This window comes from Elephantulus edwardii, unplaced genomic scaffold (genome assembly GCF_000299155.1).
Source record: "Elephantulus edwardii isolate Elephantulus edwardi_28Jun2011 unplaced genomic scaffold, EleEdw1.0 scaffold00106, whole genome shotgun sequence".
Taxonomy (NCBI): domain Eukaryota; kingdom Metazoa; phylum Chordata; class Mammalia; order Macroscelidea; family Macroscelididae; genus Elephantulus; species Elephantulus edwardii.
The window spans coordinates 714,415-736,802 of record NW_006399856.1 but is presented as its reverse complement, the minus strand read 5'-3'; the positions used below and the strand labels follow the sequence as shown (position 1 = coordinate 736,802).

At 47.8% G+C, this 22,388-nt stretch overlaps 1 protein-coding gene across 2 annotated transcripts in view; it reads left to right on the top strand.

The window, feature by feature from the left end:
• The window catches only part of PNKD (paroxysmal nonkinesigenic dyskinesia), an 89,570-nt gene that overhangs the window by 49,798 nt on the left and 17,384 nt on the right, over positions 1–22,388 (top strand). The window contains exon 1 of one of the 2 annotated variants that reach the window (XM_006891903.1): positions 8,673–8,833. The exons of the other annotated variant lie outside the window; for it this stretch is intronic. Within the exon in view, the coding sequence (XP_006891965.1) occupies positions 8,673–8,833 (161 nt within the window). Of the gene's footprint in view, positions 1–8,672; positions 8,834–22,388 lie in introns of those variants that run through there. 2 annotated transcript variants of the gene reach the window in all.

The following is a 22,388-nucleotide window of genomic DNA, read 5'->3' as shown; positions in this document are numbered from 1 at the left end:
CAAGTGATAGCAAAGACCATGGCATATATCAGACACAACTTAGTCTCCAGAGAGACACCATTGCTCAACAGTACTTTGGAGAGGTCCCTAACAACAGATTTTCCCCACGGCAATACGTCTTTTAATATCCTGGCTACTGGTGCTGAGAGTGTTGACTATAGAGCCAAGCAAACTAAGCTGTGAACAATCTCAATCTCTTCACCATCCATCCTGATGCTGCCAATTGGCCCAGTGATGAAAATCTTTGTCTTCTTGACATTGAGCCTCAGTCCATATTGAAGGCTGCAGTCCTTGACCCTCTGCAGCAAGCGCTTCAGGTCCTCCTCAGTTTCAGCAAGCAGGACTAAAAAGTGCCTGGGGGCACCCGACCATGCCAGCAGGTCTGCCCAAGATGCTCAGCTTTCTTGCTTCATAAGCTGGGAAGTCCAGCTCCTATAGGTCTCTTGCTGCTGCTGCTTTCCAACCTCTGTCAGTTCTAGCTCTCTCTTCATATCCCCCTAAACTGCCTCCACCATGGGCTAGGAGGTTCACAGCACAAGGATCCTGAATCCAAAGGATGTGCTCCACTCTTTTCTTCCTTGGTGGTAAGTGTGGTCTACCCTCTGTCCTGGAATTGGCTGTCTTAAGCCTAACAGGATAGCAAGCAGGCCAGTCTTCATTAGAGTTCCCTGCACCTTTTATTTAGGGAGCTCTGGGGGTTTAGTGGTAAGGAGCTGCATTGCCAATTCAAAGGCATGTGGTTTGACTCCCACCTGAGGCTCCAAGGAAGTATGGCGGGCAGTCTTCTGCAGGATTTACTGCCTATGGAAACTAATAGCCCACTAGAGGTCTAGCTATGGGTGGGATCCATTTTGATAGTATATAACAACAATAATAACATCTTTTATTTGCATGGTCCCGCCATAACATTCTTCTAGGATGTCATGGACCTTATTTACATAACTAGCAAGCTAGTCATTCCTTATGTTGAACCACAGGCACCTCATTTACATGGTCCCACTCTCAACCATTGCAAAAATTAGGGCTAAAAGGACACTATTAAGTCATTCACTGTATTGCAGAGGAGCTAGATATGGAGAACTATGTGTAATGGGAATAAAGGAGTCAAAGAGAAAGAGAAAGCATTTAGGTTTCCAGAAGTGGAAAAGTTGCAGGTGAATTCAGGTGTGGCCGTGTAAGTAGGCTGCTGACTCAAAGTAAAAGCTTTGGAATTGAGGTCAGGAACCAAGGCCAAGCAGGGTTCAGAATCATCCGTGCAAAATGTAGACCCATACACCTTCCCCAGACCTACCAAGTCTGGTTCTCCAGAGGTGGGGATCTGGAGTTCTGTAATTTGGCACACTGTCTGAATGGCTCTCAGGCCTTATGGAGTTTGAGAACTGCTGAGTTAAGATGCCCAATGAGACATGGAATTACATGCCTGGCAGCAATGAGGCAAGATGTCTGAAAAACAGTGTCTAACTTCTCAGAGAGCTTGGACTGGGTCAGTAAATGGGGCTGATGCTTGGGGTAGGGGAAGAGACGTTACACAAAGGAGGCAGGACAGTGGTCTTGACTTGACATGGAACAAGCCAGAACTGCACCAATGTGGATGGCTGAAAGTGTCTCCTCCAGAAGCTAGGACTGTGGCAGAGAGAGAAGAACATGAAGGCAGGGTCACATTCAGTGAGGAGAGGGCAGTTCTGTGAGAAGACAGAGGAGCAGAGCAGGGTGTTGTTCCCAAACAAACCAGCGCTCCGGAATGCACAGAGCGAAGGATAGGGAGGAGTCCCCAGTGGAAGGGTAAGTCTGGGGTGGAGGAATCAGATCAGGGGATGGATTGAAGTGACTGTGGCTGAGCTGAGCTGAAGGGACAGATAATTCCACCCACCACCTCTGGATTTGGCTCATTTTCCTAAACCGAACTAACTTTTCCTACCTTGTCCAATCAAATGTTTCTTTTCTTTGACATTCAGACCGCTCCAGTCATCTCAGCTCCTTCATGATTGTGTCATCTTCATCATCACTGGGGTCGCATCACCATCATCATCGTCATCAATGTGATTTACTGAACACCAGCTGAGCACGAAGCATCAAGCCTGAGTCGTGATGCAGGGATATAGGCAGGCTCTCCATCCTCAGGGGCGCTCACGGCCATTGGGAAGGCAGGTGCAGACACCAGGCAGAAGCAGCCTGGACTGGCAGGTGGAACAAAGGGCAGAAACAAGAAGGCCCCCAGCACCTGGAAGGGAGCTTGATATTTGTGAGGGAACCTCTAAAACCGCCACCACATCACAGAGTAGCCTGCCGAATGGCCAGCCATCTAACCCAGATTATCCACGAGTCTCTCCAGAGAGGCAAATCTTAGTCTCGGCAGTGCTTTCTGCAAAGTTGCTCAGGAGAAGATTAAGACCAAAGGCCTAGAGTGTGTGGATTCCCCTCCTGACGGGCCTGAAGGTCTTTCCTGATGCCATAAGCCATGTCCACTGGCCAGGCCTTTGTGACTTGGGATTGGCCAGCCTCATAGCCGGCCCTTCTAAGTGGGGTTTGGCTTGTGCCCAAGTCTCCTGCAGGGCTAGGCTGGCTGATCAGCATGCAAAGGTTCCAGCTTCCTGACAGTCTAAGCACTCAGGGCCAACAGATAACCCTTCACCCATTCTTTCTCTGTTTTTATCATTCATCAAAAGTATTTACCCAAGTGACTGTTCTGTGCCACAAATCATGCCAGGCCCTGGTAGGACAGTGGTTAAGCCAGTTCCCTTTCCTGACCTCCTGGGGTTTACATGTTCCCATGTCCGTAACAGATGGGACACAGAGAACAGAGTCAGATTGTGAAAAGTGCTGTGAAGGAAGCAAGTAAAAGCAATGTAATAACATAGTAGAGAATTATAATCAGGGTGTCTCGGAGTGGGGGAAACTGTTCTCTTGTACTTTGATGTATAACGTCAAGCGGTTATTTAGGGCACAATTTGGTGGGTTTTCACTTTTGTTTGTGTCAGGGTTTCTTAACCTCCGCCCCACTTGGACTGGTCATGACTTGCTGTGGGAGAACTGGCCTGTGCACTGTAGCACATTCAGCAACATGCCTGGCATTGACCCACTAGATGCCAGGAGCATTCCTCCCACAGATGTGATAGTTAGCAATGGCTTGAGACACTCAGATTTTCCCAGGAAGCATTGGGAAGCACTGGTACATGTCCATGTAACCACCAGTCAGCTCCAAATTCAGCTTGTTTCTTGAACAGAGATGTGTGTATTGAGGGGTAAGAGGGGAGGACTTACCAAAAGTTGAAAAGCTGTCACCCATTGAAAACTAGGAGAAGAGTGTTCCCAATAGAGGAAACAAGGCCAAAGGCCCTAAAGTGACATAAACTTGGCCAAAGAGTCTGGTCTGTGGTAACAATGCCATCTGAGGAGGCTAAAAAGATAAGCTCTGCCTTATCACAAACAGGGACTTAGGGGTGCTTGAGTTCAACATTTCAAAGAACATTTGTATTTAATGTGTGACTGGCAGCAAGCCAGACATGGTGGATTCAGAGATGAAACAGCACATTGAATCATAGACATGCCCTTAAGGAAGACATGAAAGTCTTCGTCTCTCAGTCACAATATAGACATGTAAGCAAGAAACTATAGCATGGGGTATTAGACTGAATGCTAGACATATGTACAGGACCCAGCTGCCACAGAGGAGGACATGGAAGGGGAGAGAGCTTTCATCTTGAGGCGAGAGCTCCTGATCTTTGTCTTGGGGGAGCAAAGGATGAATATGAAGCCAGGCAGAAGGTACAGCCTCCTGAGGAAGTGTGGCAGGCTCAAGGAACACCAGCTGGTTAGGTAGCAAATGCAGGGGAAGGTCTATAAGAGTGAGAAGAGTCTCTTAGAAGAGGAAGTGAAGTTAAAGCAAATTTGGAGCTGATGATGTTGGAAGCCTCTCAGACAGTCAGGAGGAGGAGGAAAAGATGACTTCCTGGGGCTGCATGAGTCCCATTTCACACTCATCCCAGCCCTGCCTGAGTGTTCTGCACACTCAAAAAAAAAGCACCTTAAATTTATTCTGTATAAAAGCTCTATAATCAGCACTCTTGGTACTGGCAGCCAGGAAATTAAGAGACTAATTGCATTGGGAAAGTCTGCTGTCAGAGAGTTCTCCAAAGTACAGAAGAGCAATGATGTCAGTCTAGGGACTAAGGTGCACCTTAGACAGGCCATGGTCTCCCAAGACAAAGATCAAAGACAAAAATTACTTGCTATGCATCAGAAAGCTGGATAATGACTAGGGTTGATAGGAGAATTGATGCCTTTGAAGTGTGGTGCTGGAGAAGAGCATTGAATATACCAGGGACTGTTAGGAGAACAAACAGATTTGTCCTGGAGAGGATAAAGCCAGGCTGCTCCTCGGAGGCAAGGATTCTGAAGCTTCATCTGACATACTTTGGACAGGTTGCAAGGTGGGATCAGTCTTTGGAGAGGGTCATCATGCTTGGGAGGGTGGAGAGACAGACCCTCAATGAGATGGATTGATTCAGTGACTGGGGTAATGGAGGTAGGTGTGTCAGAGACAATAAGATTGGCACAGGACAGAGCAGGATTTAGGGCTGTTGTACATAGGGTCACTATGAGTCACAGGCGACTCGACGGCACATAACAGCAAATGTGTGTGTATGTGACTTGAGATTTAGGATTCAAACGTATCTGCAATCTCTGCTGGTCCATGCCTCAGCCTGCATTTCCTGTTTCAGATTACAGGGGTTGTGTTTTAATTTCTCAATATCATGCTTGGCACAGCCTCACCTGCAGAAAGGTGTGTTCACAATGACTTTTGATTCTGCTCTGTGATTCTACACTCTGTATACAGACTTAGAGGACACAAATGTTCCAGTCTGAAAGGCCTCCTGCAGGTTTCCTTATCAGTCTTTCTCTGTGGCACACACGAGGGAAGAGGAATGGTGACAGTTTCATTCAGTTCTAGCCGTGACCGTTTATGGAGAGCCCTCTATGTAGGTGCCAAGCGTCAGGGTTGGGATGAGAGCAGAGAAACAGCTGAATTGTGGGGCAAACAAGTCATAGATTCTGCCCCTCAAGACGTAGTCATGAAAGAGAAGCTTTGTTTGCCTAGGTTTTCTGAGTTCTAATTCTGTTTGGGGATAAATGAACCAATCTCTGACCTTGGTTGAGGGTGAAGGACTTTGATAAAACCTCCCGTGTGTGGCACATGATGATCCACACCTGATATAGTAAGAGGCCATGGTGGCACAGAGGTTAAGCTCTTGACTGCTAACTCCAAGATTGGCTGTTGGAACCCACCCAACGGCCGCTCAGAAGTCAACAAACGGTGGTGATCTGCTCCCAGAAAGATTACCGCCCAGGAAACTCAGGGGAAGTTCTACTCTCTCCCAGCGGGTTGTTAGAAGTCAGAATGGACTCAAAGTCAGTCATCTAAGGAGTTTAGTATACTCTCAACATTAGGGACCCAGACCTTGAGCCAAATTCCTAATCAGATTAGTTGTTCTTAGGTGCCGTATGTAGGGCTTATAACAACCACATGAACAACTGATCTTGTCCTGTCCTGTGCCATCCTCACAATCTCAGACATACTTGAGTCCAATCCTGCAGTCACTGTGTCAAGACATCTGGTTGAAATGAATGAGTGGAAGCCCAAAATCTCTGTAAATGTTTATGAAAATTAATAAAATATAATTATAGAAAAAAAAAAGACATCTGGTTGAGAGTCTTCCTCTCTTTTTTTAGACCCTCCACTTTTCCAACCATGATATTTCTCTCCAAGGAGTAGCCTCTCCTAACAACATGCCTGAAGTATGTGAGATGAACCTTTCTCATCTTTGCCTCCAAGGAGCACACTGGCTATACCTTCTCCAAGACATTTGTTTCTTCTTTTGGCAGTCTATGGGACGTTCAATACTCTTCTCCAACGCCAGAGCTAAAAAGCATCAAATCTTCTTCTGTCATCCTTAGTCATTGTCCAGCTCTCAGATGCATAGCAAATGATTGAAAAGACCATGGCCTGAATCAGGTGTACCTTAGTCCTCAAACTGACATCACTGCTCATCAGTAATTTGGAGAGGTCCCTAACTGTAGACTTTTCCTGTGCAATAGTCTCCTGATCTTCTGGTATCAAGGGTGTTGACGTGGATCCAAGTAAGATGAAGTGGTTGACAGTTTCATTCTTTTTTCCATCTATCACGATCTTGCCTAGTGGTCCAGTGGTGAGAAATTTTGTTTTATTGACATTGAGATGCCGTCAACCGCAGCATCTGTTGAAGGCTGGATTCTTTGATCTTCTGCAGCAAGAGTTTCAGATCCTCCTCATTTTTAGCAAGCAAGGTTGTGTTATCTGCATAACCCAGGTTATTGATTATGAGTCTCCTATCCTGATGCCACATTCCTCTATAGAGTCCAGCTTCTTTTTAAAAAAAAATTTTATTTTATTATTTTTGTGTGCATGTACCGTCAAATCAGATCTGACTGGTACAGGAGGAGAGTGTCCCTCCTTCCCCGGCAGAGCATCTGGTGGATTTGAACCGTTCGCCTCTGGGAAGAGTCCAGCTTCTTGAAGAATTTGCTCAGCATACAGATTGAATAGGTATGGGGAGAGGATAAAACCCTGACACACATGTTCCTTAATTCTAAACCATGTAGTGTTGCCTTGCTCGTTTGCATAGCAGCCTCTTGGTCAAGGTATAGGTTGTGCATGAGAAGTACTGGCAAACATCCTTTACTCATCAGAACATGGAATGTATGCAGTATAAATGTTGGAAAACTTTTTTAATAAAAAGTTGTGAAAAATTAAATGGAACTCATGAACATAGACCTTCTAAGCATTAGTAAGATGGACTAGCTTTGGCTACCTTGAATCAGACAGTCACATGGTATACTAGGAGGGAATAAAAAACCGCAGAAGAATGGAGTTGCATTCATAATTAAAAAGACAATTTCAAGTTCTATCCTGAAGTATGTTGTGAGTGATGGGATATTATCCATATGCATACAAGGAAGACCTGTTCATTAGACTATTATTCAAATATACACACCAAAAGCTAAAACCAAAGAGGCGGAAACTGAAAATTTTTACCAAATCTTATAGTTTGAAATGGAACAAACATGCAATCAAGATCCATTAATGATAACTGGTGACTGGAATGCAGAAGTTGGAAACGATGAAGAAGGAATGGTAATTGGAAAGTATGGACTTGATGACAGATATGGGACTGGAAATAGAATGATCACATTTTGTGTGTTCAATGACTTATGCATCACAAACACTTTAAAAAAAACCCTCAAAACACAACACTTAGAGCCACTTTACATATGGACATCACCTGGTGGGCTGTATAGGAATCAGATTGACTACATCTGTGGGAAGATTCATTGTAAAACCTCAATATCAGCAGTTAAAACCAGGCCAGGTGCTGACTTTGGGATAGATCATCAATTACTCATGGGGAAAAATTAAATCAGAGTAGTATGAGTCGCCTATGATACGACGGCACTTAACAACAACAGTACATCATAGGAAAAGAAGAAAAATGTATGAGCAGGGGGGAAAAACAAGAGTGTTGCCTCACCTGCTTCCCTACCCGGCAGTCTCCCAGTAAGAGTGAACTTGACCACCCCATTTCTTTCTCTTCCTATCCTAGCCCAGGCCTAACCCAGGGTGGGAACTAACCAGCCTGAGCACCTGTGTGCCTTGGAGATTGCATCATGCCCTTCCATCTACTTTTGTCCTATTGACCCTGACAACTTCGAGAAATGTTGCAATGTTGCTGGAGGTAGTGTGGTCACCTGGAAATCAACTAGGCTTTTGATGCTGGATACCTCAGACATAGTCTTGTCACTCTCACTCATGTGCTTTGTAACCTTGGTCAAGTCCCAACCCCACTCACCTTGATGGCCTCTTGTCCATTCTGTCATGCCTTGAATGGCACCTGCCATTCAGTTGGTGCCCTCTGTCTTCCCTTTCATTGTTTCTTTTCCTTCCTTTAAAGCACTTTATCTTGAAATTAAGTACACATCTACGTACATGTATAATGTTTGTGGTTTGTCTCAGGATATTCTACAATGTAGGTTACAGAAATGCAGGGCCGCCTGTCTTTGGCTCCTGTATCCTCAGAGCCTAGCACAATGCCTGGTACATAGGAAGACTAGAAAAGCAATTGAATGAGTGAGTGAATGACTGGAAGTTGAGCCAGTTGATCACTCTGGTTCCATCCAGCTGAAAAAAGCTCAAGTAAGGCTTCCCGCCAGGAAGACCACTCCAGTGAGTGTCTTGTTTCAGAGTCTCCTGCAGGTTGTTGTCGGAGAAGGCGGAGAGGGGACAGACTTGCAGGCGTCTGCCCCTTTCCAGGATTTAGAGGATTACGCACCGGGATTAGCGCAGATCTAACTAAGGCTCTCTCCGGCCCCGCCTTCCGCGCGGCCAGCCGGGGGCGGGGCCTGGCCACCACTAGCCGGGTGGCTTTCTGGGTGCGCGCCAGGTCGAGGGTGGTGAGGGGGTGGGGCTGAACGCATGCCAATGGGAGGGGCGGGCCAGAACGGCCCCAACGCCCCCCAGCCTGTTGGCGCAGGGGGCGGGGCCCCAACCTCGCAGGTTCCCCGCGTGGGGCCCGGGCCGCCCTGTCGCCTAGCAACGGCCAGCCCCGCCCCCCGGCCGGCGGCGGGCGCCTGCCCCTAGCATGGCCTGGCCGGACTGGCCCGCGCCGTGGCTGTGGCTCGTCGGTTTCGGCGTGCTTCTCCTCGCCGTGATCCTGTTCGCGAGTCCCCGCGGCTGCCGCGCTCGGCGGAGCCTCCGCGGCCTGCTCATGGCGCGCAGTGAGCGCCTGCTCTTCCGAATCGGGTTAGTGCAGCGGGGCGCAGGGCGCACGGGCGCGCGGGGGACGCACCGGGAGGCAAGGGCTGCGGCCACCGAGCCGGGAGATGCGAGACCACAGGAGAATCGTAGAGGCGCGCTGGGAAAGCCACTGAATTAGGAGGACTGGAGGGGGGTACGAAAGCTGGTGGAGCCAAGGAGTTGGAGGGCTGCAGAAATAGGATGGGATAAGTGTTAAGGAGGAGAAAAATAAAGGAGGGATGGACCAAGGTAGCAGATAAAAGGACATGAAGAGAAAAGAGCCACTGAAGGGCTGCAGACTGGGAAGGGGTAAAGGAGTGGGTGCAGGAGCCTCCTGCCGGCTTGACCATTCCTGCCCTTTGCTGGGCTAGGGGCTCCCAGAGGCCCACCCACTCCCCACGGTTGACAGGTGCAAGAGAGAAAAAAGCTTGGCTTTAGACTCCAAACTGCTGTTGGAAACCGCCAGTTCTTCCCCTGTCTCCCTGTCCCTCTTCCCACCCCCAAACCCCCACTACTCAAGATGAGCTCCCAAGTAGGAGTCCCTACCCATGTAGGTCGGTACATCCTCTCCCCCACCCCACCCCCGCCTCCGCCCTGTCTAGAGTCCGAAGCCCAGGCTGTGAAATCTGACCCAGCCACTCAGCCTGAGTTGTCGAGGTTCACTGATCTCCAGCGGCTTGTTCTCTTGCCTGCACGGGACTCCCTGCCCCCTCTTCGTCTTCCCTCTCCCCTCCCTTTGCCCCTTTCTTCCCGGGTCCAGACAAGCTGTAATCAGTTGTCTTCTGCTGCGGAGTTGCAGAGAGGCAGGGAAGGAGAGACAAGGAGAAGGGCCTTGCAAGGTCCTCTCCTCCCTTTCCCTCTTCCATTTGTTCTCCACTGGGAGAGACAATGGGGCAAGTCGTAAAGCTGAAGGTTAGAGACAGTGATATTGGGGATGGGACTTGTGGGAGCCCTGGCCCTGGGCCAGGTGCAGGGGGGACCTAAGCCTGGGAATTTCCGGAGTTTTAGAGCAGACGTTGTGAAATTAATTCCGCTTTTCCCAGACCACCCCACTCATTCGCAGAGCTTCAGGCTAGGATTCCCCTGACACTCAGATCTGAGAAGTGGAAATAAAAAAAGGGGAGGGGGGGCGGATCTGGAAAAAGTGTGTGAGTGTATTTTGGGGCATTCATATGATCAAACATTGGTCGCGTTCTAAATAATGTTCCGATCAATTTATTATTACTCTACAAATAGCTTAAGTAATGATTACATAGATAATAAAATTTACAAATATTTAAATATCTTAATATTTGGGATATTAAAAAGTATTACTTCCTACAGAATGGGAATTTGCTTCTTGAAGAAGATTTTTTTTAATCTACTTTTGCTTTCAAAATGGGTAAGTTTGAAGTCATACTCCTGAGGAAATGGAAAAGAAAAAAATTTTTTAAGAAGCTAGAATCAGAATTCCTGAGATCAGAATCAATCTCCAAAATCATACCTCAGAATCCTGAGGGAGTCTGAGTATTCCTAGAATGTGAGATCTGGATATTTCCTTTCTCAAACTTGAAATTCTCTTAAGAGCCTTCTCAGAATTCAGTATTATTTTACGCTTTCCTTTGTCTCAATTTCAAGGTTGCCTTGTAATTAATTCCCACGTTCTTTAGAGCAGAAGGGTGTGCCTGGAATCAGAATTCCAGATCTGGGAAACAATTGACCATTCCCCCTTATAGGAAGGACTACTGGCTGGCAAGAGGGAAAGGGAGTATTAGCAGGAAATGGGATGGGGGGAAATAGGCAGGTGTGGGTCCTGTGGGGATGCCCACACAGCCTCCAGGAAGGATGGAAAGGGAGGGGACGGATGGCAACAGGACATGGCTGGGAGGGGCAGAGAAGTGGGCATGCGCCATCCTGAAAGTTTGGAGGCTGGAAAGCACTCAGCAATGCTGCGAGAGAAGCTGTTGTTCGTTAATAACCACCCGTGTTTGGTCGTTTTATAATGGGCTTTCCTCAGATATAGCCAGAGTTGTAGTCTGTCTTGGTTATCTCAAAACCCCTAAACTTAAGCTCACTTAAAGCCATTAAGTCAGACCAACTCTTAGCTGACCTTCCAGTGAATTTTTTTGGAGGCTGTAAATTGCAAGGAAGGAGATTTACCCATCTTTCTCCTTTGGAGCCGCTCATGAATTCAAAGCTGCTGATCCTACCTTTGGGTCAGCAGTTCAACTCTCAACAAACTATGGCACGAAGCCAAGTTCCTTGACAAGAAGCCAGGAAGAATTTGATTTATAAGGCCAGTGACCTAACCCCTGAGCTATAGGGCTATGTCTTGGTTATCCAGTGCTGCTGTAACAAAGACCACAGATGAGGATGTCTTTAACAAATTGATTCTCTTGCAACTTGATAAACTAGAAATCTGAATTCATGGTGCTGGCTTTAGGGAAAGGATTTTTCTCTCTGTGTCAATTCTGGAAGAAGGTCCTTGTCTCTTAGACTGAGAAAGCCCAGTGTTCCTTCAAGATCTCCATATGTCTCGGCCTTCCTGTGTGTGGAGCAGTTTACCAGTACAGGAACCTGGATCCAAAAGCTGTGTCCCACTCCAGGTGCTTCTGACTTGGCGATACTGAAGACCCTACTCTCTGCTTCTGTCCCCTTTTATTTGTTCGCGGAGCCATGGTGGAGTAGTCCATAGGGAATTGTGCTCCTCGCCCTAGCCTCTGCTAGTTCAAATCCACCAGCACCTCTACAGGAAAAAGTTGGGCAATCTCTTCTTGTGTGAGTTATGTGACTTACTGCCTCAGAAAACCCACTGGAGGTTAGCTCTGAGCTATGAATCAGTTCCAACTTGAGGGCACTGAGTGAGTGTATGTCTCCTGATGAAAGTGATGAAAGCCAACCTCTCTCACCCCCAGGAAACTCCCTTTACCTAGATCAAGACTATGATGGGATTAAGGGCCTGGCAGCACTTAACACCAATGTCCCACCCTTAATCCTTTTGCATCTGTTTGGTTTATCAGATTGTGGGCATCACCACAGAATTTCCACTTTTAATCATGACATTCACATATTTTGGGAGCACATGACACCTTGAGATGGAGTTGGCAAGACGCAATGAATGGAGGAAAGTAGACTGGAGCTAAGCTGAAAACACACGCGTTTGGGGGCTCTGGGGGATAATGTATTTAGTAGTCAGCACATGCAGTGCAGGGTCAGACAGATTCTGCTTTTGAGCTCATGTTAACACTTAGTATCTGTGCGACCGGGGACAAGTCACTCAGCCCCTCTGGGCCTCCGTTGTTCACACCTGTAAACCAGGGATAGTCAGTACTATTAACATCATAGAGCTCCTTTGAGGATCCGATGATTGCTCCTGTAAATGCACAGGGGCTGGCTCTGAGTGAGTACTCAGGAAGCATTAACTTAAAACCTCAAAACTTAAAAACCCAAGATGCAAGTCATTGCCACCCAATCAGAACTGACCGTTCAGTGTGTTTTCAGAGCTTGTATAATCACACAGGAAGAGATTGCCCATCTTTCTTCCATGGAATTAGCTTAGTGGCTTTGAACTGCCTGCCTTTGGGTTGACAGTACCACTTCTTACCCACTAGGCCACCAGAACAATGTTGTTCTTATGTATCATCAAGTTGAAATTGATTCATAGCTGACCCACACTCATAGCTGACCCTCCAGTGGGTGGTGCTGATGGTGGTGGTTGCTGCTGTTAATTGCCATTGAGCACCCACAGTGACTCTGTGAACAGCACATCTAAATCCCGTCTTACCCTGTGCCATCCTCACAATCTCTGACATACTTGAGCGCATTGATGCAGTCACTGTGTCACTCCATCTGATTGAGGGTCTGCATCTCTTTCACTTACCCTCCACCTTTGCAAGCATGGTATCTCTCTCCAAGGAATAGCCTCTCCTAGCAATATGCCCAAAGTAAGTGAGACAAAGCTTTATCCACTTTGCTTCCGAGGAGCGCTCTGGCTGTACCTTCTCTAAGACATATTTGTTTCTTCTTTTAATGGTCCGTAGATAGTTAATACTGTTCTCCAACACCAGAGCTGAAAAACATCAGTTCTTCTATCATCATTTACCATTGTCCAGCTCTCAGATGCAAAGCAAGTGATTGAAAAGACCATGGACTGAATCAGGCGCACCTTAGACCTCAAATTGACATCACTGCTCCTCAATAATTTGGAGAGGTCCCTGACTGCAGACTTTCCCAATCTAATACATCTCCTGATCTCCTGATTGCTGGTACCAAGGGGTGTTGATTGTAGATCAAAGTAAGATGAAATGATTGACAGTTTCAATCTTTTTTCCATCTATCATGATCTTACCTATTGGGCCAGTAGTGAGAATGTTTGCTTTCTTGACATTGAGATGCAATCCTTACTGAGGACTATTATATATATATACATACACACACACATATATATATACACACACACACATATATATACACACACACATATATATGTATGTATGTATATATACATGTATAAGTTTATGTATATACTGGTTTGTTTACAAGAAGACTTTAATCTACTGCTACAAGCACTTCAAGTCCTCCTCACTTTCAGCAAGCAAAGTTGTGTCATCTGCATAATAGAGATTATTTATGAGTCTTCCTCTGATCCTGATATCACATTCTTCTTCATAGAGTCCAGCTTCTAGGATAATTTGTTCACATACAGATTTAATAGGTATGGAGGAAGAGTCAACCCTGATGCACACCTTTTTTTCATTTTAAACCATATACTGTTCCCTTGTTCTGTTCATTGATCTAGGCATAGATTTTGGATGAGCACAATTAACTCTTCTGGGATTCCCATTCTTCTCAATGTTAGCCATAATTTCTTATGATCCACACAGTCAAATGTCTTTGCAAAGTCAATAAAACACAAATAGACATTCGTCTAGTATTCTTAGCTTTCAGCTGTCTGACATCAGCAGTGATATCCCTGGTGCTACAGCCTTTTATAAATCCAACTTGAATTTGCAACAGTTCTTTGTCTATATAGCCCCTTTTAGCTGTTTTTGAACAATCTTCAGTAGAAGTATTTTGCTTGCCTGTGATATTAATATTGTTCGATAATGTCCACGTTCTCTTGGATCGTTTTTCTTGGGTCAGGCAGTTGTCCTCCAGATTTCCTGGCATAGACTGGTGAGCACGTCCAACAGGTTGACAGAGGACATAAATCACACGGGAGGACACTTCCTGTCTTTTCTCCTGAGGAGCATTCGGTGGATTCAAACTGTCTTTGGGTTGGTAGTGCAGTTCTTTACCAGTGTTAGCAATTGCTTGTTCTGTAGCATGGGTGCACCTGAAGTAGGGAGAGGAGGCTCTAGCCAGACTCCTGGAATTTCCTTAGGGACTTCCAAGGCCGTTTCTACCTACCCTTCCACCAGGGACATAAACACCCCTCTCTTATTCAGTGAGCTCCTAAGAACCTGTGTCAGGACTGAGGTCGCAGGTGTGAGTATGGTCCGGCTGCTGTTTTCAAGGAGGGGAACAGGGAGCATGTGAATAGATCTAACCAGATGCTCCTTGGCAGGGACCGGGGTGCTCTGGAGTGACAAGGTGTGCCTGAGGTATCTAGAGGGCTCTCTGGTGATGCTGACCCAGGGGCTCTGTCTGCCTCCTCTAGTGGCTCTGAGGGAGAAGAAAGATGGGGCAGTCTCCTCCTGTGGCATTTACAGCCTCCCGAAAACCCACTAGCTAGGACTTGGTTCCTACTTGACAGCGCATAACAACAACCACAACTCTGAAGTTACTCTCAATGCAGCAACCAGAGTGAAACTTAAAATTTCAGTCAAATCATGTCACTTCTACTCACAACTTTCCAGCAGTTTCCTCTCTCTCTGAGTCAAAGTCCACTCAAAGAGTAGCTTAACGCTCTGACCCCAGCCTACCTCCCCACCCCCACTGCACCCCCAAACCTGTACATTCGTACCCCATCTTTTATTACTCCTACTTTGCCCGTTCTGCCTCAGCCGCCCTGGCTTCCTTAAACCCTTCAAGATGATCCCAGCCTCCAGGGCTTTGATTTGCTTTTCTGGCTTGAGAACCCTCTGCCTGCCTTCCTCCAGATCTTTGCTCACATTTCACCTTGTTAGAAGTGCCTGCCTTACCAGCCTGTGTGAAAGTAACAGTGTCTGAGCCTGTACTCCCCAGCATCTCTACCCTCTTTTGTTCTTTATCTTATTCCATAATAAGAGCTGTATGAGGGAAGAAACTTTGTTTACTACTATCTCACCTTCTTCAATAGTGCCTGGCACATAATTGGCTCTTAATATTTCTTAGATGAAATAAAGCTTGGCTCAGATGCCGCCATCACCATGAAGCCTGCCAGTCTTGACAGGTTGCCCTGTCAAAATGAACCTCTACTTCTGGTGAGCCCCTGACCTTGGCTTCTCTCATAGAGTTTGTACTGCATATTCCTGTTTGTTCTTGAGTTCTATGTCCTCAGGTCTCACTCCCACTGAGAGCAGGATTGAATTAAGAGAGCACATCTTCAGTTGTTCAAATCCATCAGCATTTCCACAGGAGAAGTATGAGCAGTCTTCTCCCGTGCGGTTTTCAGCCTCCTGAAAACCCGCCAGAGGACCAGCTGGGACTCTAGCAATGAGTTTGAGTTGGCATAGGGAAGGGGGGTTAAAGGAGAGGGCAGAAAGCCAGCACAAACAAAAGCGAAACAAAACTCAGGGACCTTGTCTGGGCAGGCAGCCAGCAGGGACAGTGAGGCCAGACTTCCTGCCAGGACTCAGGCATGGTGGAAAGACCATCACTCTTCTTGGGCCCCTGATCCTACTAAAGGGCCTGTGGTTTCCAGTCAGCCTCCCTCAATCCCTGTGCTAAAAAAAAAATGGGAAAAAAAAATAAATGGCCTCCTCTATAAAGTCTGGGCCCCATGACCCTGGGGACAGGCCTTCGCTGTCCTTCTCCAGGGTGTAGGCAAGTGTCCCCCTTCTGCTGCCCTGCCTGGCAGCTTCAGGAAACTTCTACCCTCCAGGGCATTTTTATCGCTCTCATTAGCATCTTCAGTTTCCTCAGCTTGGAGGAGCCTCTTTGTTCCTAAGGGGTCAGGGACAGGGCTCAGGCTCAAGTAGAAAGAACTCTGTGTCCCTGTGGCTCTCCAGGCCTCCGAGAGGCATTTCTTCATAAAGAGCACCCTGGCCTTAGTCCAGTGTGAAGCCTGGACCTTTCAGGGGGAGGGAGGAGTGGGCTGGAAAGAGGAACCAGAAGCACTTGGTAACCAGAAGCCTCACCAATTTGAGCTTGCCTGTTGGGTTTCAGTTCCGGCCAGGGCCATTTAAGGGGCTTCAGAGAGAGTGACCCTGACAGGGTGGGCGTTCGAGATGCTCTTTTTGCTCAGAGCCCCCTTCATCCTCTTCCCTGGCCTGGGCTGACTGGGAGGCTGGGGCCCCACGGTCTCCCTAGGGTTGGCACTGGAAAACACTCAGGCTTCTGGGTTTGCTGAGGATGGCGAAACTGCCCAGCCAGGGGAGGAGGAAGAAGAGTTCCTTTGTGTGTTCACTGTGTGCCGCAGAGAGCAGGCTCAGGGGCAGTCCCATGTCATGCTGTCCCCAGCCGCCCCACACGGCCTCCCTTGGGGCTAGAAGCTCAGACCAGAGAAGCCACCCTGTGGTTCAGTGAGATGAGGGATAAAGGGTGCTCCCTGTTCTAACACCTGTGTCACTTGCCACTGTGTGGTCAGCAGGCGCCCCACAGGGAGGGTTCTCCCCAGGCCAGCGGGCTACCACCCCCCTCCCCCCCCAGCTGCCCCTTTCTGTCTCCCACCTGGGTCCCGGGTGGCCAGTCAGGAAGCTTGTGTTTTCTTTTTGGTGAAGTGGTGCCTGGTGGATCTGGGCCCCAGGACTGCTGAGTCAGAATCCATGAGGGGGTTAGGGGCGGGGAGAGGAGAAGGTCAGAATCTTCTCATTTAACCAACAGGCCCACATAGTTCCAGTGTGGGTGGTCCAAGATCCACCCTTCGGTGGGGGGATGGTGAGAGCAGAAGGGTGAGGGTGGGCAGGGAGTGTGTGTGTGTGGTCATGGGGGGTGTGGTTAATCATCCGGTGGCACAATTTGATGAGTGGAGGGAGGGGCGGGTAAAGGAAATGGGAAAGATCCAGTGTGAAAAACAATGTATTTGAACTTTATATGTAAAACAGTATAAAAATTATATTTAATAAAAATAAAAATCCACCCTTGAGAAGCAGTGATGTAGAGCCCGGCTTGTGACCATGCACAGGACCTCTTGGTAGAGAGTTTGACTCCCATGTCTGCCCTGGGGTGTCTTCTAAGTCACATGAGCTTTCTGGGGCTCAGCTGCTCTCTTGAAGAAGGAAAGCTTAGTTTTACAGAGAGGACAATTGAAGCTTGGACAGTGACTGGACCAGACTTCCTGCTTCTTGCTTCTGCTGGTAAAAGAAAGGATGTTATGGAAAACCCAAGACCTGTTGCATGGGATGCGATGTCCCAGCTGGTTCAGGGGTAAGGAGTAGGGGAGAAAGGGAGAAGGGGAGGGACAGGCGACAGGAGGACACAGGTGCTTCCCAGTTACTCCTCCACAGTCACATTTCCCCTTCTAGATTGTGGTGTTGTTTCTTAAATTATTTTCTCCATCAGGTTCACAGCATTACCTATGGAATCACCATGAATCCAGGATTAGGAGTTTCTGAGCTAGCTAGATACGGAAGGGGCCTGCAAGAATAGGGGATTTAGGGTGTCTCACACTGAGGGCCGTGGTCTCTGACCCTCAGCAGATGTGTATGTAATGGCTTGGTCCAGGAAGAGAATTCTTAGCACTTACCAAATTCTCCAAGAAGTTCATGACTGGGAGAGACTAAAGCCAGCACTTCAGGAGGCCCTGGGGCCAGATGCCTGGGCTAAGTGTGGGTCATTATAACTAACCCAGCATATCATTTTTCTAAGAAAAGGCCCACAAAGGAGTTGGATCTTCCCCAAAATAATTTTAATCCATTCATCTACCCCCTCATTTGAGGCTTCAGGAGGATTCTAGTGGCTCAGAGTGTAGACTCCAGGGTCAGACTGGCTATGGATGAATCTCTGCTCCACCACTCAAAAAGCTGTGATTCTGACCAGTCGCCTCCTGCCTCTCTGAGCCTCAGTTTCCCTGTCTGTAAAATGGAGATGATGATAATAATAATAACAGTGCTTGCCTTGGGAGTGTTCTGAGGATGACTTGATTCAGGGATAGGAGGCACAGAGCATAGGGTCAGCCCACAGGAAGGAGCAAGAAAGTGGTTATGATGATAATTATTATGAATGATGAAGAAGACGGGCTCCAGAGTGGCGCAACGACCTGCCTGAGGTGCTCAGCCTGTCCAAGACAGAGGGCAGACTGTGAGCCAGTGCTCCTCACTTCCTCTTCTGGCTCTTCTCTCTCCTTTTCCAGCCTCAGTGGGACCAAGTTTAGATCTCCACTTGTCCTCAAATCATTCCAACTCCCCTTTAGAAGCTGAGCTCCAGGCCTTTTTTCCCAAGAAGTCTCTGAACTGCTTTGAACTTCCAGCCTCTGAGTTAGTAGCCTAGAACTTAACTATTTGCACCATGCACAGATGACTGTATCTAGACTTAAGGTCCAGGGAAATTGGGACAGTGTGTCCCAGTGACCCAACCCCACCCATGGCCCTGGGCCTAGCTGACCTGCTTAGCAGAATAATCTGCTTGACCCCGTCTATGAGTGCAGCAGGAAGAAAGAGGGGGAGAGCGGAGATAGAGGAGACTGGAAATAGAGCAAGATGCACCACTGGACTTCGCTGGACCTCCCCAGCTGGGTGAGGTATGGGCCACACAGTTGACAGTTCATTTTCCTGTCTCTTTAAGATCTACAGTCCAGCCCCATCCCCACTGCCCAGCTTTTCCTGGCCTCTAAGCCAGCATTATTAACAGTGCTGCACTCAGGAAGTACAGGAGAGCCACGAGGGGCCAACGCAAGTCACATGAAGGCCAGGTGGGATGTGGCTCCTGCTGCCTGCTTGCCCTGCGGGAGGTGCTGACCCAAGCACCTGGGTTATTGTTAGTTGCGGTTTAGTCAGGATTCAGTCTCCTGCCACTGAGCTCCTGATCAGGGACATGGAAGGGGCGACCCTGAGGACTCCAGACAGAGTAGAGGGATGAGGCTTTCTGCTAGGGTTACATCTCAAAGATGGTGTGAGCTGAGCCCAGAGGCATTATTCCAGTAAGGAGAGGAAACCCAGAGGACAGAAGGGAGGGTGTTCAAGGCAGAGATACTGCAGGACTGCAGGAACAGAGGCCGGGAGCAAGGGCAGAAGTTTTGAAATTTTAATGAGTTATTTTAGGAGTTCACAAAAAGGATAGATAATATGACAGCTCCAACCACCACTCAGCTTAAAATAAAATAGAACAGATGCTGTGGAAGCCCCTGCTGTGCCTCCTGAGATAGGCCGCTCCACTGGAGGTTAGCCCCTCAGCTGTCTTTATTCATGTCTGGGTCCCTAACAGCATTCCTGTTGCTTTTACATCTTTAGTTAAGTATTGGTAGGTTGTATATTTCCTCTGTGTTATGCCTTATAGCTTATTTTATCCATTTGAGTTTAGAGCATGTCATAGTCCTGGTGCTCTTAAGCATCTGTTTTCCATGATATGAGTCTGTTGTGTTTCTTTATTCCCTTGTCATTGATGGATATTGAGGGGCTATCATGAATTGGGTGTCTCCCCTAAATATGTGTTCACTTGGCTAGGCTGTGGTTATTAGCATTTTGCAGTTCTGTAATGGTGTGGGCACTTCCATGACATTATCTGACCGATGACCCACTCAATTGTGAGGAGGAGGTTAGGGTGATCATCAACAACCTTTCTCTGAACATAATTCTGATCCTAACGTGGGGAGTTCCCCTAGGCTGTGACTTGCATCATCTCTTCTTTCCAGCTCATAGTGACCCTTCCTCAGCCTCCCAAGGCTGCACTCTTTAAATGAGGAGCCTGTCTCATCTTTCTCCCATGGAGCAGCTGGTGAATTAGAACTGCTGACCTTTCCTTTAGCAGCCCAACACCTAATGTGCCACAGTATCGTTTATCTTATAAGAGATCAATGGAGAGAGAAGCAAGCAGAGAAGGTGGGACCTCAGCATCACCGAGACTGAAGAGCCAGGAGTGGAGTGCATCCTTTAGACACATCCATTTGCTGAGAACCTTCTAGACCCAGGGAAGACTGTTGTCAAGACAGATAAAGATCTCCCAGAACACTAGGCCCACAGATGATGAGAACAGACGAAGACTTTCCTCCTGAACTGATAGGGAGAAACCTCTACCTTCTACCTGACACAGAAAGTGCTGTACATTTTTTTTTTGGGGGGGGGTTCAATTTTTTATTAATAGTCATTTTACTGGTGCTTATTCGGTGTCATAAATGATGAGCTATATAGCCAATGTTCTGCAGAATCCATAAAGTATAGATACCCTTCCTGCCTTATAAATGAGCATGGCTAAGCAGCTTGCCCACATGACCCTTTTCAGAGAAGGCTGGGTATGGTCAGTATCAGGTCAGCTTCTGGAGTCCAATGTGAAGTGCTGTAAATTTAGCCATCTAGCTTCCTAAAACATGAGAGAATAATTTTCTGTTTGTTGAGGCCATCCATTTGTGGTGTTTCCATTATAGCATTACTCAATAACTAAAGAGATTTCTACTTTTTTCACTCTTGGGAGCAGTATTTTTATTGGGAAGGGAGAGTCAGAGCCTTGTTTGGTTCCAGTTGACAGAAGGCCTTACTGAGGGATTTGGATACTTTCCTTTAAGCAGCAGGAGCCATGGAAGGCTTTGGAGTGAGAACGAGAGCCAGTAAGCTGTGTACTTTAAGAACTTCTATTTCTGCCAATGACTTGCAGTTTGGATTGGAGGCAGAGAGCTGGGGGAAGACAACTTCCTTAAAGGTCTGGTCCCAGGACAAGCCCACATGATTGAGACACAGGACCGTGCCATGGAGACAGGGAGACAGTTAAGTGGGACTCACACTGGGTGCCTGGAAGAATGGCAGGACCTTTCCCAGACAGAGAGGGACGAGGAGAGGAGCAGGAAGGGTGATTGTGGACTCTGCTGGCAGGCAGATGAAGACGGAGCCCCACCTGAGTGTCATGTGGAAGGCATGGTAGATGGGCAATCCTGAGACTGTGGTCCAGCATCACTCGGTCGTCTATCCTGACCTCATAAGACCTTCCCCTGCTCTGTGCAGGAACCTAGACTTCAGGCCCAGCAAGGTCCCCACTTGTCCTTCCCCCTGACCGCTAGCCAGGCCCCCTTCCTCAAAATGTATCTCAAGCTCTGCACCATCCCATTTTTCTCCTTTTCCAACACCCCTTCATCCCTAGACCCGTCATGTCCCCCCTGGCTGCCCCTTCACTCTCACACTTTCCACTGCATCCTCCTCTCAGCAGCCAAGTGAACTTTCAAATACTGAAGTCAGATCATGTGCCTTCTGACTTCTTAAAACCTGCCAGGAATTTTCCACACCTCTCGTTCTCACCTCCTAAGGCCCTTCAGATCTGCCCCTGCCCACCTCGCTGACCCCCTCTCTGCCTCTCAGCCCCACCAAGAGACGCCGAGGCCTCCCAGAAGCTTCTAGAACACACCACATTCCTGCTCCCCTGAGACCTTGGTGCTAAATCTCAGAATAGTTGTCATGTTGGCACCTTCTTTTTTCAGTATCCAGCTTCAGGTTTGCCCTCTGAGGAAGGCCTGCCTTGCCAACAGCCTCTCTCCCAGGTCTTTCCACTCCAGCTCATGGGCTGGTTGTTGATTTTCTCATTTTCTGCATGACTGTCTTTTGGCCCCTCCTCAGGGAGTCCTAGGAGTCTAGAAATTAGTGCAGCTGGCCGGTAACAGAAAAGATGGTGGTTTGACCCCCTCAGCAGACATGACATGGCAGTCTGCTTCCCTAAAGATTATGGCCTTAGAGACCCTATGGGCAGTTCCTCTCTGGCCTGTGGGATTTTGTGTTGAGGTCCCTCCTTTCTCTATAAGATAAGCCCTCGACAGACAGAGGCCTGTCTCTCTTGTTCTCTGCTCCCTGGTGACCAGCATGAGCAGTAAATAATTGCTAACTAAGAAAATGAAAAGAAAAATACCTTGTTTATTGCAGCTTCTCCACACACAGTCCCTGTCTGCCTTTATTGGGGGACAAAATCAAAGCACATATAAGCACCCAGCAGTGGAGGGCAGCGAACGTTGACCAGCCTCCCAGGTGTTCACGTCCTCGCTCAGTCAGCTGTGAGGGTGAGGCCGAATTGTAGATGCTAACAGTCAGTAAACACCTTCCACCTGCCGGGCCCTCAGCTGAGTTAAGTACACTGCTATTGTGGGTTTGTTACTGCATTTAGTAATAAAATACACTCTATTTCCTATGGAGACTGGGTGGACAGGCATCCAGGCTCCATGTTGGAACTGCTTCTTTGTGCCGGTGACCTTGATGACCTTGAGCACGTTGAAATGCAGTCTTACTCGGGCTGACACTTGGCCAGCGTGATGATGTCATCTGTCTGGATGTCCCTGGAGGCTGGGAGGTGGTGAGGGTAGTGGACAGAGGCA